At 39.4% G+C, this 18,031-nt stretch overlaps 1 protein-coding gene across 2 annotated transcripts in view; it reads right to left on the minus strand.

The window, feature by feature from the left end:
• The window catches only part of HACD2 (3-hydroxyacyl-CoA dehydratase 2), a 103,158-nt gene that overhangs the window by 20,767 nt on the left and 64,360 nt on the right, over positions 1-18,031 (minus strand). For both annotated transcript variants that reach the window (XM_019448601.2, XM_019448602.2), the window contains exon 4: positions 14,310-14,398. In XM_019448601.2, the coding sequence (XP_019304146.1) occupies positions 14,310-14,398 (89 nt within the window). The remainder of the gene's footprint in view (positions 1-14,309; positions 14,399-18,031) is intronic.

Genomic DNA, 18,031 nt, shown 5'->3' on the forward strand with positions numbered 1-18,031 from the left:
TATCTCTGTCTTGGACCTCAGGACATGGAAAAGAATTCAAAACAGCTGCACAGAACTTGGTCACTAAAATTTTTTGACAAGTTTAGATTACATTACAGTGGATATGTAGCTAGCACTTACTGAGCACTTCCTAAGTGTCAGGCACTATTCTAAGTGCTGCGTATGTATTCACTGAGTCCCCAGGACCACCCCATGAAGAGAAACAACTGGGCAGAGGAGACTGGAACAGCTCCTTAGCAACCAACAGGCTAGCACAGCCTTCAACTGGGGCAGCTGAAGTGACCACCTGGTCCCAGCAGCACCCTGTCCTCCCTCTGTCTTCTCATTTACCCCATTGTATGGTACTGCTGTCTGCTCAATTCTGCTCCTTGACTACGCGGGAAGCACTGTGAGGACAGCACCCATGTTCTTCATTCTCTCATGTATCCTAGTGCTTCGCACAACGGCTAGAGCGTAGAAAATACTGAATAAATATTTGAGTGAATAAGAATGAATAAATGGTGACCCGTCTGCAGCCTGAGCCTGCATGTTCTCTGACTTGGTTGGAACAGCCCCAGGTGAGGAGGGCAGCTCCCTAATGAGAGTGAGGCTAAGGGTCACAGGGCTGGTGCCTGGTTGGTGATGTCAGCCGAGGGCTTGAGCAGGACAGTAGGACAATTCTGACGACAATCCCGGTCCTTTCCATAGCTTTATTAAGTTTTTGAACAAAAATATAACACATTTAGTTATCTACTTAAAAGAAATATCATGCTTGATAAGAAAAAAACCTGAAATGTACTAAATATGGTGGTTTAAAAAGTCTAAATCAGTATTAGTCTTTTCCCATGACAATTCATGTGTGAAGTGTCTTTCATGATTAAGCATTTATTAAAAATCCTTAATAGGGTAATATGGTAAACAAACCAGAAAATACTATTCCTTATTTTATGGAGAATGTGAGTTATGTTATAAAGAAATATTAATACATTTCCTCCTTACAAGAGAGAAAAAAGTGCATCCAAATAGATTTTCTTCAAACTTACAGTGACAAAGGAAACTGGTTTAAAGATTCTTTCTATTACAACACAATAACTAAGGGCTATTCTTTGATGTGGATGATGGCTAGTCAAACATTTTGGCCTACCAAAACAACTCTCAGTCATGAAATCAACTTTTCTGAACATGCAATGGAAAAAAATGTATAAGCATGCAGTCAACAAGCAATGCTCAATCAATTCCACACTTAGGACAAAGACATGCAGATCTGAATGCTAAAATATCCCCATGAGCCCAGCTTTAATGTTACTATGTAGTCAGCCCATTTCCTAGAAAACATGAAGGGAGGGTGATAGCTTCCTCTTCTCTAATCATTATTGCTTGGGAACCAGAGACTTTCAGTCTTCCAGGCTGCATGTACCAAGGCAAGTTACTTACCCTCTCTGAGCCTCTGCTCCCTCCTGCGGAAACTGGGAGAACATTTGCTTTTGCATGGTTATTGTAGGGTCAGAAACACATAGCAAGTGCTTAGTAAACTGCTAGCGATTTAATAAATAGCAGTTGTTACTATTCCATGAAAAGAAAATTCAATTCAACAAATACTTACTAAGTTCCTACTACTATGCTAGCCAATGCTGTGACTCAATGATGGCTGCCCTCTTTGGCTTAATTACCAAGGTAATATTTTGTTTTGTTGTTGTTTTGCTTTTTGTTGTTTGTTTCAGTGTTGTTTAGGAGATGCGGGTAATATGCTTCTACCATCTCTGGGATGTCTAAGGACCTCACCAGCTGCTAGGCTTTCCCAGGATTCCTCCTGAGTTCTGTTTGATTCTCTCACCTCCAAAGAGAATGTTATTAACTGAAAATCTTTCATGCAACTATTTCCTCCACCCCAACTCAAGCATGGGGATCTCATCAGACGGGTCATAGGCAGTCCCAACCTGGATCACATATATCTAATCCAGACTAGAACCACAGCAGAAGGTGACTGTGATCCTATGGGGAGATCTGGGGCATACTCACTCCACACAGTCTGCCCCCAAACCTCCATGAAATGTGCCTAACTCAACACTCTAGAGGAGAGACGGGAGAGGACTTATCATTGTCAGAAACCTAAATGACAGGTCAAAAGAACATGAACTTGGCTATATAATATCATGAAATGTCATGGTTCTTTTTGTTTTTGTAACTGCTTAATAATTGCAAAATCTTCAAGAAGACAGAAAATAAAAATAAAAGCTATGAATACCATTTCCTGGAGTAGAAATATTAAAAAGGTTGGTCCACAGTCCTGGACCACAGATGTTCTGTTTGTCCTTTTATGGTGCTTTAAAAATATTTGAGCTAGTTTTTAAAAGCTGGGAGATTCCACATAAAAAATAATCTAGATTTCTACCTTTTCTTTAAAAAATCCATATTGTATAACACTGGATCCACTTGGCAATCACTAGCTGAGCTGAACACTGTTGCTCTTGTGAGACGATACACCCTCCAGCCACTAGGTTCTTCTTGAACTTTCTCTTTAAACCCACCTGTGGGACAGACATCTGCTGCCAGTTCATAACCTCTAAACAGGTCACAAAACGCTACACAAATGTAACATTCTTAAAAGCTAAAGTCTTAAAAACTATAAAATATTATTTAAAAAAATGGTTAGCTTGATTAGCTTTTACACTTGAGGTTTTGAACACAGTTTCCTTTGAGGCAATGACCTCAACAAAAGATTTCCTAAAGTTGATCTAACAATCCAGCACCAAATGCAGAATGCAAAAGAGACGGACAATTTTCAAGGTTTTGGTTATTCTGGTCTTTTTTTTTTTTTTTTTTTTTTGCCAGAGCAAAATAAGGTAAAAGGGAGAAGATGCCAAAACTCCTCTTGTTAAATCAAACATTTATGGCAGCAATCTGAAGGAAAAAAGTTAAGTCTTTAATGCATTAAGCCTGGTAATTAGTTCTCCCCTCCTTCTAAAATGCAAAGCATACTCTCAGCATGCACCCACACACATCCGCACATGTACATCAAGTCACATCTTACAAATTCCCGCAGTGCACCAGGGTTTCACTTCAGACTTGAAAAGGATCCTCTCTCTGGAAAATGCAGACAACTTATGCTTTATTTTATCCGTGATGCATCACAGCTTGTAATGAGAGGGGCCTATCTAGTGCTTCTTGATATGAATAAATATAAAATGTTATTGATCCTTCTTCCCTGAAGAAACTAAACTATATTTTATATATATTTCACAGGAACAGGGGGGAAAGAGGTGATTTCTTCAGGCTGCCCCATAGTTGTCAAGATTCCCAACAAGACCAGTTACCTGCTGCATTCTCTGTGCAGGCCACCTGTCAGAGGGCTGAATGTACTGAATAAATCCTTGTTAATTTATAGATTTTTAATTAAACTATCTCATCCTCCATTTTCATGCTTAAAAATAAAGTTATACTGCAAAAGCTACAGTATATAAAAGACCGATTTGGCAAAGGAGAAGGTAATTTAAGAGATAGTTCCTACTCCCACATATTAAAAGTTTTCAAATGAATATTAATCAATGCTTTAAAAGTGCCACTCATTGTACTGTGGAACACACCTGTTTAAAAGCAATTTATAGGTAACAATTTTTAACTTTCCTTGACTTTGCTGACATATTTTAGCAATGCTCACGATGCATGTCAATCATCTCACTTTTATAGTATGAAATGAGACTCTTCGAGCTCATTGGGATAATAATGTTGACTGTACTTCTATGGCATCTTTTACCTCAAATAGAATAGAAAAGGCTTGTGAAATGGTTTCAAAAAGGGCAAACCTGGGACGTGTTATCATGGGTGAATCCACTGCAGGGGCCAAGCTACAAGCTTCTGAAAGGTGGGGCTCACATGGCCTTCCGCCTCACCAGCTAATCTACTGCTATCTCTGCAACAGAAATACCAGCCACACAACATCCCACATCTGCAAGTAGGATTTTTGTTAACAATTTAATCCCAAGTGTTGAAAAAAAAATCCCTGGATCTAAATAACATAGCATACCAAGTATCTTTCATCTTTTTTTTTTTTTTTTTTTTTTTAAATCACACAGTTAGGACTGCCTGCCTGGCTCGGTCTGGCTTGGTTGGGAGAGCTCGTGACTCTTGACCTCAGTCATGAGTTCAAGACCCACGTTGGGTGTGGAGCCTACTTAAAAAATAAAATAAAATAAAATAAAGTAAAAATCACACAGTCATGTGCATTGGAGATCAAATATATGAAAACCTAATTGACTGAAATCAAGAGAATGGTAAATAATATTACACTGAACATCTACAGCTGCACTAATACAGTAACCTCCAATCACAGGTAGCTATTTAAAATTAAATTAAATTAAATTAAAATTCAATTTCTCAGTCACACTTACCTTGTTTCAAGGGTTCAATGTGCTCACATATAGCTAGTAGCTACTGTATTGAACAGTGCAGATACAGAACACTTCCACTACTGTAGAAAGTTCTACTAGACAGTGCTGGGAAAGAGGAAATACCCAAAAGAAAAATGTTGGTAACCAAACTGTTACCTTTTTTGGCTTGGAATAAACAGTCTAAATAAGCACTTTACCGCATTTCATTTTCAAACCATGGTTGACAGTTTGAATGCCAGAATTCACTTCCTGGTAACTGTCCACTGACAATACAACTCTGCAGCATACTTCTGTGACACAGAGTTTTGCTTCCCCATGTTATTCTTTAATTCAAACTGATGCCGTGTAACCAAAGCTGAAACCACGTAAGCTCTAGCCCGTCAATCTCGTGGGCTTATTTGGCAACTACTATTTTATACCCAAGGTAACTATTTTTCCTTCCTTCACTCTCATTCCTTCTCCACAAGTTCCCTAATGTCAAAAGTCAAGCATCTTTGTTAATCTCAGGACTGCAAGTAACCAGATTTGGCTCTAAACAAGCTACCTACTATTTGTAAAGAGCAGCAATACAAAGATTAAGATACTACCCAATAGCATAGAAATGTCTTATTCTTGAAGATGATAAATTCCAACAGTAAGTTGCTTTATCAGAAATTTCATTATGAAAAAACAGGAGCAATGTAGGTGACCCTACTGATGCTTCCAGAACATCACTTACAAGGGAGCAGGGGACTTTAGCATAACATATAAAAAGACTAACTAACTGTAAAATATACTGGAAAACCTAAGATCTGGAAGCTCTGGGGTAGAGGAAAAGGAAGAAGCCACTGCTCAAGCCTGAAAGGGCTGGGTGTCTCCAGGACAGTCTGCAATGGGGTAGGCTGACGCAGGTCTGGCCCTCACCCCTTCTCTCCTGAGAGAGATCCCCCCAAATGAAAATAACAAACTGTGCAGCCTTCCAGGGCATTTGTCTGATGTAACTGTTCCCTCTCAGGCCGGAGTTGACAACTGGGAATGGTGGATGTCAGAGTTAGCCCTTAGGGTGAGAGAGCAGAAGAAAAGGTCCTGAGAAGCTTCAAGTGCAGGGGTGTCTGTGAAGCAGGGTCACCATGGGGAGGAGAGCCCGGAGGAGACGAAGATTAACATTAAAGACGAATGAAACCAATTTCCTGATTTTGTTGTACTTGGCACCTATTCAACGACTAATTGAGAAAGGGGGCTATGTTCTGTAGGAAGTACTGGTGATGCCGGTTTGCACGGTTTAACATGTGTGCTTGCTTCTCCTTTTAACACAACTGACTTAATTACTGAAGAATTATACTATATTTTGAACAGATGAATCCAGCGAAGTTTTTCAAGGGCTACAAAAGCACTAAGACAATGGGAGAAAGAAGCAACATGGATGGCAGAAGTGAACCTACAAAAATCTAAGTATTTTTCAATATTTTGAAATAAAAATCTTTATACTTAGCTCAAGAAAATGTTGGAAAGAGACAGGCATAAAAACATGGAGAGAAAAATAGGCAATCTGTGCCAAAATCACCTATGCTAAGTACAGGCAGTGGCAGAATGAACCATCTATGAAAAAAGTAACACTATCTTTAAGTGTCCATTATTAACAGACGTGGAAGTGGCAATATAGTGTGGCTGCATTTGTCTAGGAGTTGTCTAAAGTTTGACAGTGTCTGATTAACAATCAAATGATAATGGTTTCTACCTTTAAGAGAGGTGCTAATTTTAAAAGTGAAGGTGATGCAAATCCACCTACAGAAATATTTAAAATAGAAAGTAAGGGAAGATGGAATCAGGTGGAGAATCTGAGACATTCAGCATTCAAGGGGGCAAAAGATACTGAATGTATCCCAATGGCCTTTGCTAAGATGAAATGTCACTGTGGAAAGGGCGCTGTGCTACAAGACAGAGTGGCATGGCTTCTGGTCTAAGTAGAGAACCAAGTGTGCCCCAGACAAAGCACCTCAGGTCCTGATCTGATTGATGGGGTAAGAAGGCGCCCTTCCCACCTCGCGGAAACACTGTGTGCACAGATGGCCATTAGGGACAACAAGAAGCATGTGCAGCCACAAGAAACACACTAACAGGAGAAGCAACCTCATGAGGTGACTAAGAGCATGCGCACACTGCGAACCCAGCAGAGGACCAGGCAGAAAAGAAAAACCTGTAATGCAACCAAAAATAGGATAAGGAGTGTGGGAGTTAGGGTGGTACTTTACTTAGTATTTTAGCTTCCACAAGAGTGAAGGAGAAGAGAAGAGGAAGAAAAAGAAAACAGTTCATCGAGGAAACAAGGAGCATTCCTTCCGAGGTGGAACTGCTTTCTAAGGGCTTTCAGGAGCTGTTCAGCAAAAGCTGCATGCTCGAGATCTTGGTTTCTGAATACCGTTGTTTGTTTTTGCAAATCCTTCTCACTTCATCTTCACAAAACTCTGACATAAGCAGGGCAGATATTTGTATTACAGATGAGAAAAATGAGGTCCAGAATGTTGAAGTATTTTGTCATAAGCTACAGGATAAGTGTCAAAGTCAACACTTAACAACTCCTCACACAGTTATGGTTGCTAAGCCTCCAAGTTCTAGAATATTGAGTTCCAATTACCTAGAAAATAAAAAAAACTGTCCAAGGAAGGTGACATTTCTTGATAAATCCCAGGAAGAGGAGTGTTTAGTGTGTTTGCACAGCATTTCCTCCGTGCAATGGCCTGCAAATGACCTCTTAAACGATATGTCTGGTGGCTCTGGCAAGGCAACATGACAGGCACATGCCCAGGACAGAGCCCTTCCCACAACCCACCCCAAAATGAAGCAGCTGGATTCCTTATCTCCTCTCTTAAAAACAAACCAATGGAAGTTAGTTTTGCTTCTTCAATGCTATGGCTTCTCATCTTCCTCTGCTTTCAAGTTGGGCCTCTCAAGTTTCTTCTTACATGCACACGAACTTCAGTTCAGCAGCTCTGGATTTCGGACAAGGCACCAGAAACTCCACAGTGCCTTTACTTAGCAGTGTAAGAGCACCCCATGGCTTTTATTCTTTAAGATCTGGTTAGGCTTCAAGTACATTAAGTAGAAATATGAAGGAAAATCAAGGAAAGAGAAGGTCAGGGGTGTTTGGATGGCTCAGTAGGTGGAGCATGCAACTCTTCATCTTGGGGTTGTGAGTTCAAGCCCCACGTTGGATGTAGAGATTACTTAAAAATAAAATAAAACAAAGAGAGAGAGAAAGCCAATCAATTGAAATTACAGTGCAACAAAAAATATCTTGGAGTGTTTCTCCAATCTTAGAATTTGTAAAATTATCTGAGGAGCTTAATAACAATGATGATACTCTGGCTTCACTCCCAGAGATTCTGTATCAAATGTGGGGTGGGACTTGGAATGTGCATTTTTATTTTTTTAAAAGTTTATTTATTTTGAGAGAGAAAAAAAGAATGCATATGTGCAAAGGGGAGGAGCAGAGAGAGAGAGAGAGAGAGAGAGAGAGAATCCCAAGCAGGCTCTGCACTGTCAATGTGGAGCCTGACACAGGGCTCAATCTCATGACCATCAGATCATGACCTGAGCTGAAATTAAGAGTTGGACGCTTAACTGAGTGAGCCACCTAAGCGTCCCATGGAGTGCTCACTTTTAATAAGCTTTCTGGGTAATTCTGTTCCAAACAGTCCATAAACACGAATAGAAATACAGTCTTGAAACTTTTTTTTAAGTTTATTTATTTTTGAGAGAGAAAGAGAGGGAGAAAGAGAGAGAGAGTGGCAGAGAGAGAGAATCTCAACCAGGCTGATTAGCTCAACCACTGATAGCACACAGCCTGACATGGGGCTCAAACTCACAAACCATGAAACTAGCCTTTCATGACCTGAGCTGAAATTAAAAGTCGGACACTTAACCGACTGAGCCACCCAGGTGCCCAGTCTTGGAACTCAAGGAGAAAGGCTAGTTAATCAGAGGGACTCATCACAGAGCCACTGCAGCACTGAAATAACAGAGGAGCAAGTGGGCAAAGGGCCACAGATGAGCGCCCAGGGTCCACAGCTCACGCTGACGCTTCCCATTCGGATGATCTGACTGAGCATCCTACCTCAGCATATGCATGTGGCATGACAGAGCTGCTGGAGAGGCACGTGTTTTGGGGTCCGAGATGGGGCTTTTCAATTCCACACGAGATAGAGAAAGCATAGTCAGCACACAAAATAAGGTTGTGTTCACACCACAATTTAAACAGTGAGAAGGAAGCTCTAATACAGTGGGAAGACTTTGGAATCAGAAGTCCATCCCCAACTCTGCCATATGTTGGATGTGTGACAGTCACTTTGCCTGTCTAGCTTCCAAACTCTAATTGGAGGCTACAGCCTATCTCAAGGGACAGCTGTCAAGAGTAAATGATCACAACATACCTTAATAAGGCCTTCTGTAAGCTGTAATGCATCAAAGATCAGTATGATGATAAAAAACTGGAGGTTACTAAGTTTCTTAAACACTGACTACAAGCTTCTTGTAAGCATCTCACTGAGAAGTTGGCAATAATGGCAGTTTAAGTGTCACAAAGCCCAGTAGCATGCCAAAAAGAGGTGGGAAACAGCTGACTGGTAAAATCAGGAGAACTCACAGAACATTCCAGAAGAATGCAGGAAAACATCCCTTTCTCCAATGGTGGCAGAGGGTAAGGAAGAAAGAAAAGAAGGCTCTGCACTCCAGGGTATAGTTTTATTTTATGCAAACTATCCCTAGCAGACCATAGAGGGTATTCATTACATTTGGGCTAAAGCCACAGTGAGACTCCAGCAACTTCTTTCTCAACTACTGTCCATGTTAGTGATCAGCTTCAAGAACACGGTGATCTTACACTGAGAATTCAGACGAGGATTTGGGGTGGCTTCTTCAAAGAAGGCTGGGTCATGAAAAGGGACAGTGGCCTGTTTGCATATCTAGGAATCTGAGGCTCAGCTTAGCTACTTTTGGACAATAACAAGTGCCCCATGAACTTGTCTCCTTTGGAAGGGGGGTTACAGTGAGGGATAGAAGGTGGTATTTTCTGTTGCAGTTCACTTTGAAAAATGCCAATCTTGTTTCAGTTCAATGAAGAGACAAAGAACAGACTCAAACAGAGTGCAAGGGAAAAGCCCAGGGAGGTCTGATGGGGAGGCAGCAGTGGCCAGCCTGGCTAAGGGATGGGGAAGGAGTCAGTTCAAGTTGGGGAGACAAGGGTGAAAACTGGAAAGGAAAGAGATCAGCTAGAAGTGCTGATTCCCATAGTCTACCTCCCACCCTGAGCTTGTTGTTTTTGTCAGAAGCTTTACTATGCCATATAGGTGCTCTCTTTAAAAGGAAAAACGTGGGAAGGTTATTTGCTATGCTCAGTTTAGAAACACCTGAATAAAGAGACCTACCAATTAAGATGTCATACCAACTGGTGGGTGGGTCCTTACAATCATAAAAGAAAGCCATCTAGTCACCTTCTGGTCCTATAGGATACATGGCAACATTTATGTGACTAGCATGGCATGGGCAGAGAATTAAAATGATAAGTGAGATGTGTGTGCTAGAAGGCCTCTTAAAAGGAAATACATCCCACATATTAAAAAAGTAGCATCTAGTCTTAAAAGCCATTACCTTAGTACACCATGTACAATTACAGAAAAACAAAGGGAATGAGTATGGAAAACCTAAGCAGGCCAGAGTGGGTGGGGGTAGCAAGAGTCCAAATGCAAACATAACGCTAGGAACAAGAAGAATTCTTGTCCACTTTATTTTTAAAAAATGTGTGTTTATGTATTTTTGAGAGAAAGAGAGAGGCAGAGAGGGAGGGAGGGACAGACAGAGAAGGAGACAGAGAATCCCAAGCAGGCTCTGCACTGCCAGCACAGAGTCTGACATGAGGTTCAAACTCACGAACTGTGAGATCACGACCTGAGCTGAAGCTGGACACTTAACTGACTGAGCGCCCTCAAGGCGCCTCTCTTGTCCACTTTACAGGGGAATTCTTTTTACATCCAATTCCCCTGTAAAGTGGACAAGAGAGGCGCCTTGAGGGCGCAGTCGTTAAGCTGTCCAGCTTCAGCTCAGGTCGTCGATCTCACAGTCTCGTGAGTTCGAGCCCCGCGTCAGGCTCTGGGCTGATGGCTCGGAGCCTGGAGCCTGTTTCCGATTCTGTGGCTCCCTCTCTCTCTGCCCCTCCCCCGTTCATGCTCTGTCTCTCTCTGTCCCAAATAAATTAAAAAAAAAAAAAAAAAAAAAAAAGTTGAAAAAAAAGAAAAAAAAGAGAAAGTATAGTAGTATGAAAAGAATTTGAACATGACTATGAGAAAGTGAGATATGTATTACTACTTAAAAATTTTTTTTAAAAATGTTTATCTTTGAGAGAGATGGAGAGACAGAGCACAAACGGGGGGAGGGCAGAGAAAGAGGGAGACACAAAATCCGAAGCAGGCTTCAGGCTCTGAGCTATAAGCACAGAGCCTGATGCACGGCTTGAACCCAAAAACCGCGAGATCATGACCTGAGCCGAAGTTGCATGCTTAACCAACTGAGTCACCCAGGCGCCCCAAGATATATATCATTAAGCAGTTATTTCTGGTATCAATTTCCTTATGTGTTAGTTATGTGGTTCCCACCATTAAAGTAAATAGAGTTGAATGTAAAGAAAATAAGAGTATATTTTTTTAAAACTGTTTGTTTATTTTTGAGACAGCAAGAATGCGAGCAGAGGAGGGGCAGAGAGAGAGGGGGACGGAGGATCTGAAGCAGGCTCTGCGCTGACAGCAGCAAGCCTGATGTGGGATTCGAGCTCACCAACTTGTAAGCTCATGACCTGAATCAAAGTTGGACACCCAACTGACTAAGCCACCGAGGCGCCCCAAGTATATTTTAAAGATGTTTCAAGAAACAGAAGAATGGAAGTTTAGCAGGGAAGCTATAAGTAATGTTGTACAGAACAAAGTGAATTACCGCTAATACAAAAGTCTAAGGCAGGAAAAATAGCGTTGGCCTAGAGCAGAGACTGAGGAACAGGTGACAGACAGCAGACTGGCCTCTGAAATGCCACAGCAACAGGCTCTTTCAAGTTAGCTATCCATGACCTGGGGTGGGCCGAGAGGGCATCTACTGTGTAAACAAAATAATGAAGGAGTTTTGTTCAAAGAAAAGGGGAACAAGGAGAAAGGAACTATGATCCCAGGATAGCAGAAACAATGAATCCTATTTATGTGAGAAAGGAGCAAGTCAACTAATTGGGTATATATGTGAAAAGAGGAGGACCCAACTGGTGGCAGAAAGACAACAAAATTTATTACACCATGTTCTTAATATGTCAGTGACAGTGGAAACTGGGTAAGTGTGGCTGCAGAGAAACAATTTTGAATACGCAAATGTAACAACTGTATAACTTACTGTAAAGTTCAAGTATGACACTATATGTGAAACCATCTGAAACTGTCAAATCTATGCATCAGTCAAGCAACATGGTTACTGAGGACAATGGCCAGGTCTGAGCACCTATAATCCACAGAAACGTTTTTAAACCAAGTAGCCTTAATGATCCCCCAGGGAATTCTGGCAAATATTGCTAACAGTGATATAGCTAACAACTGCTTGACCTGAATTAAAAGCATTTTAGATTTACCTACAACCCGCTTTGCCAGAGGCTATTAAGGAGAAGAGTGATCACCGAGGCAGAAGAGAGAAAAAGCAGAAGCCATAAATAATCTATCAGCTGGGGCACTGGCACCTCAACAATTATTATCTGATTGGGTGGGCAAAGCTATCACACACCCCATAGTTGACAATACTCTGTCTTCATGTACCTAACATTTAATTACTTAAACTACAAAATTACCTATTTAAGAATGTAGATGAGTTCCTAGCAGAAAGAAATTTTGGGTCACTTGAGACTCTTGGAAAGTTAATGAGTTGTTCATTAAAACAAATATTGTGAGTACATAAAGAAGGAAGGAATACAGGTTAAAAATGATTTGTAGAAAGAATTTGAAATGAATGAAAAGGTTACATGGTATTATAAATAAAGTAACTTCCTCACTCTATAAACAAATCAGACTGAGAACAAAGGGTGATATGCTACATTAGGATTTATTTGCTGGTGGTTGTTTTTTTTACAGAAATGTGGAAATGTGATCACGTTTTATTTTTTTTTTAATTTTTTTTAAAATTTATTTTTGAGACAGAGAGAGACAGAGCATGAACGAGGGAGGGGCAGAGAGAGAGAGGGAGACACAGAATCGGAAGCAGGCTCCAGGCTCTGAGCCATCAGCCCAGAGCCCGATGCGGGGCTCGAACTCACGGACTGCGAGATCGTGACCTGAGCTGAAGTCGGACGCTTAACCGACTGAGCCACCCAGGTGCCCCTGTGATCACGTTTTAAAAAGTATTAAACAAAGAAAAAGGGGACAAACCAAAACCCAGACTCTTTAAAAAAATGTTTTTTTAAATGTTTACTTAATTTTGAGAGACAGAGGGAGACAAGAGGATCCCAAGCAGATTCTGGTCTAACAGCAGAGAACCTGATGTGGGGGCTCGAAGTCACGAACCATGAGATCATGACCTGAGCCGAAGTCTGCCACTTAAAGGACTGAGCCACCCAGGTGTCCCCCAAAACCAGACTCTTTTTTTTTTTTTTCAAAACCAGACTCTTAACCACAGAGAACAAACAACGGTTATGAGAAGGGGATGGGTGAAAGAGGTGAAGGGGATGAAGAGCACATTCATCATGATGAACACTGAGTAATGCACAGAATTGATGAATCACTATATTGTACCTGAAACTAACAGAACACTGTATATATTAACTAACTGGGATTTTTTAAAAGTATGTGATTGTTCTTACATTCTTCTTGCATATAAAGTTTAGACATCTTCAAGAAGTGAGAGAGGTTAAAAAAAAGCCTTTGGATCTGCAAAGTTCATAGAATGTAACAAAAATAATAACTTAGCTTAATCAGCTTTGATTAAAAACTCATTAGCCATGTGCATTTTTCTGTATGTATATCATATGCCAATAAAAAGTAAAAAAAAAAAAATTACCCCTCATTAGCTGAAATACAAATGAAACTGTCAAAATAAATCCTGAAAACCAAAATGTTTTGACAGGGATTTTAGAAGAATAGAAGAAGACAAAGAAAACATCAGAATAATGCTAATGGATAAGCACATTTCATGAACCCCAAAGATTCCAATAATGCTGGTGCTAGGTTATTGGGACTGAAAAACTGAAAAATGAATCCTCCTAGTGGCTATAGGTACTCTACCTGAAGATGATGTTAGCAAGAAATAATGGTCTTTCAAAAAGAGAAAAACATACAGAGAAATAATCCCCTTCTCCAAAACCAGAAAATGCAAGCTTAGTTGTGGAGTCACACCAATGGTAATGCTGACTTTCTCTCAGCATCCCTGGGCCTGCCTGGGTACATACGGCCCCAGCCCTCTGCACAGCACTCCCCCCTTCCAGAACCACTTGGCACACTGGGAATTCCACGAGTCCTAGTGGGCAGTGTGGAAACAAGTTTGTTTCTCCTGGTCCTATAAAAAGCAGTGCTCTGGACTGAATTAATATCCCCTACTCCCCTAATAGTCCCACTATAAGGGTGCAGATGTCGAGTTTAGTGTGCTGGATACAAACAAGATACCCCCCAAATATAACTGAGTTGCAGACCACATCCACATCATCCAAATCTCTATGGGAAGTAAGACTGCAGGACTTTATCATTTAGCCAGTCTTCTCTTTAATAACACTGTATATATCTGGACTGTGTTTCCCACCAGTAACCCAACTGCTACAGCAAATACAAATTTTATTTGGGCTATGTTGACGTGACCTAGAGTTCCATCTTTAGCCATAACACACATGGTGAGAGAGAAAAGTTGACCAGCATTTGTTAGTGGTGATCGGATTTTATTCTAGTCTACGTAAATGCTTACCTCTTTTACGCTATGTGTTACCGCCCATATTAGAAAAACTCTTGACATCACCTGGAAAGAAGTCAGGACAACAGAAGATGGAACAATTCCTGAAAGATATTTTAGGATGGGTAAATAAACGTATATTGTACCAAGTTTCAACATGTCATAAATTTTCTGAAACATTCAATTTTAATGTTTAGACATAAAACCATCTTGAACAACTAAAACTTATCTATATTGGCATATAAACTGTTTTTCAATATTAAAAACTTTTTCCCTCCAAAACGATAATACTGCTTTTTTTTTTTTTTTTCAAAACAATATTGTTAATGGCAATAGCATACCATGGAATCTAGGTACCTTTCTCAAGCCTGTCAAAATCCCTAACCAAGTGCAATATATTTTACACTTATCATATAGAGAAAGCAAAACCATTGCTTACCCTCTAAAATTAGACACTGAAAGGTCATTTTACAATATGGGTTTCAAAAATGAACAGGCACCTATGGAAGGGAAACCAACTGTATTTATATCTAATGAATGTTAGCAACTCCTGATATCGTATATACTGTCTATACTGTATTATTAGATACCGAACTATCTAATAGTTATCTTCTATAATTTACTCAAATATTTTGCCAATAAGCATACCAAAATCAAAATTTGTAATCTATATAAGCCATTCCTCCTCACCTTGTTCATTACAGTAAGCATTGGTACAATTATCCTTCCAAAGTCTGAAAGTTGTAACACTGGAATCATCCTGAGTTATTTTAGATAATCATTAGATTCTGCTAAGTTTACATTTCTTTGGCTTTCCCCTTCAATTCTTACAACTACAACCCCTATAGAAAGATGAGCCACCACCATTACAAAAAAACCCTTGCCTCCTTTAGGTCATCTTAGACCCAGCAATAAGCCAGTATCTGTAAGCCTCATTTTCTTGTTGTAACTTTATACTGGCAAGGAACTGCCCCTCTAAAATAAAATCCAGAGGGGCACCTGGGTGGCTCAGTCAGTTGGGCATCCAACTTCAGCTCAGGTCATGATGTCACGGTTTATGAGTTGGAGTCCTGAGTCAGGCTCTATGCTGATAGCTCAAAGTCTGGAGCCTACTTCGAATTCTGTGTCTCCTTCTCTTTCTACCCCTTCCCCACTTGTGTTCTGTCTCTCTGTTTCTCTCTCAAAAATAAATGATTAAAAAAATTGTTTTTTAATTTAAATAAAATTGGAAACAGAAGTATATGGGCTCCACTACCCTCACCTCTGCCATTTCTCTCTGGCCTTACAGATAACAACAACTAGACTTACCAACTTTTTGCACCTTTCAAGTTACACGTGGGCCACCCTACACCTGACAGGAACTCTCATCATGGCTGCAGATCCTCCTTTCACTCTAAAACTAACCCATCTTTGGGGCGTCTGGGTGGCTCAGTCAGTTGGGCGTTCGACTTCAGCTCAGGTCATGATCTCACAGTTCGTGTTTGAGTCCCACATTAGGCTTTGTGCTGATAGTGCAGAGCCTGCTTGGGATTCTCTGTCTCTCTCTCTCTCTCTGCCCCTCCACCACTCATGTGCATGCTCTCTCTTTCTCTGTCTCAAAAATAAATAAACATTTAAAAAATTAAAATAAAACCAACCCATCTTCATTACATCCACTGGACCATCCCAGACAAATTTTCATTCTTCTAAGCCTTCTAAAACATACTCAGACTTCTGAACATTTATAAAACAAACAACAACTTGCCAAAACTCTGTGTACAAATCGAAGATAAAATTGTCTCTATGGGTGTAGCTATGAAAGGAAATCACTTCACAACTCATTAAGAAAAAGAGATACTATATCCTGTTAGAATGAGTTTCTTGGAGAAGATTTGGGCTTTGGAGAGGAATGATTTAGTTTCCAAAAGCAAGTAACATGGACATGTCAACAATGCTTGCCATATAAAGATGCTCAATAAATCTTTGTAGAATGAATGAAAAAAAAAAAATAAATAAAGGTATGGACTTGTAGCCCAATAGATAGAGTCTAGTAATAAACCCTCACATTTATAATTCTTGATTTTCAACAAGTATGCCAAGACAATTCAGTGGAAAAATAACTGTCTTTTCAATAAATGGTGCTGGGACAACTGGACAAAAAATAAAAAATATAAATAAAAAATAAAAACAAAAAATAAAGTTAGAACACTTCCTTATACCATATAGAAAGAAATTAACTCAAAATGGATCAAGACCTAAATGTAGGAGTTAAAACTATAAAACTCTTAGAGGAAAAAAGAAATGTGAATCTTTGTGATCTTGGATTAGACAATGGTTTATTAGCTATCACACTAAAAGCACAAGAAAAAATAAATAAATCAGATCTCCTCAAAATTATGTGTGCTTCAAAGGATACCAACACGAAAGTGAAAAGAGAACCCACAGAATGGAGAAAATATCCATGAATTGTATATAATAAAGGACTTATATCCAAAATAAAGAATTCTTACAATTCAACAATAAAAGAGAACACAGTTAAAAAATGGGCAAAGAATTTGAATAGATATTTCTCCAAAGAAGATATGCAAGTGGATAATAAAGACATGAAAAGATGCTCAAATCATTACTCAACAGAGAAATGCAAATCAAAATCATAATGAGATATACTTTGCTAGGTTGGTTATAATCATCAGATACATTATTACAGAGAATAGCAAATGTTGACAAGGATGTGGTGATACTGGAACCCTCACACATCGATGATAGGATTATAAGCTGGTGTAGCTACTCTGGAGAATGAACAGTGTGCCGGTACCTCAAAATGTTAAATATGGAATTACCATATGACTCATCAGTTCTACTCCTAGGTATGTATATACCCAAGAAAAATTTAAAAATTGCTCACACAAACACCTGCAAAGAATGTTCATAGTGGTATTCATACTGGCTTCAAATCGGAAACAATAAAAATGTCCAACAACAGATGAATGGATAAATAGAATGTGGTAGAGTTATACAACGGAACATTAGAAATAAAGTAAATAAAAGTAAAACATAATGAATAATAAATAAAAAGAAATGAACTACTGATACATACTGTAATATTGATGAACTTTGAATACATGCTGAATGAAAAAGCCAGTGGATAAAAGACCACATGTTACATGATTCGGTATATATGAAAAGTCCAGAACAGACAAACTATAGAGACAGAAAGTAAATTAGTGGTTACCTGGGTCTAGAAGGTTAGGAAGGGAACTGGGAGTGACTGCTAATGGGTATTGGATTTCTTTTGGCGGTAATGAAAATGTTCTAAAATTGACTGTGGTAAGAGTTTGCACAACTGTGTGAATTCTGAATTGTATACTCTAAGTGGGGAAATTGTATATGTGAATTGTTATATGAGTAAAGCTTTTATAAAAAAATTAATGTGTGAATTAACTACAAAGCCTGGTGATATATGTAACACTGCTAAAGAAGTTAGTCAAATATTAAGTGAATATACTTAGCCAGATTATATTATAGTTTACATTACCAGAAAAACTAAAGATCCATAATCAAAGGCTTTCCTAAGTGAGTTATTAAGCATTTACTACTTGAGGAAAGACCACCAGTATTTCTAGTTGTTTTTTTTTTTTTAACTCAAAGACTAGCTCATCACATAAAAATATTATTTTCTCTTTCATTTCTGCTCTTTCTTCTTTTGCCAATGAAACAATGGGCTAGACTGCTAATGGTCTGAAAAGTGCTTCAGGGTT

Source organism: Panthera pardus, unplaced genomic scaffold, assembly GCF_024362965.1.
Source record: "Panthera pardus isolate Hobbes unplaced genomic scaffold, ASM2436296v1 HiC_scaffold_16, whole genome shotgun sequence".
Classification (NCBI taxonomy): Eukaryota; Metazoa; Chordata; class Mammalia; order Carnivora; family Felidae; genus Panthera; species Panthera pardus.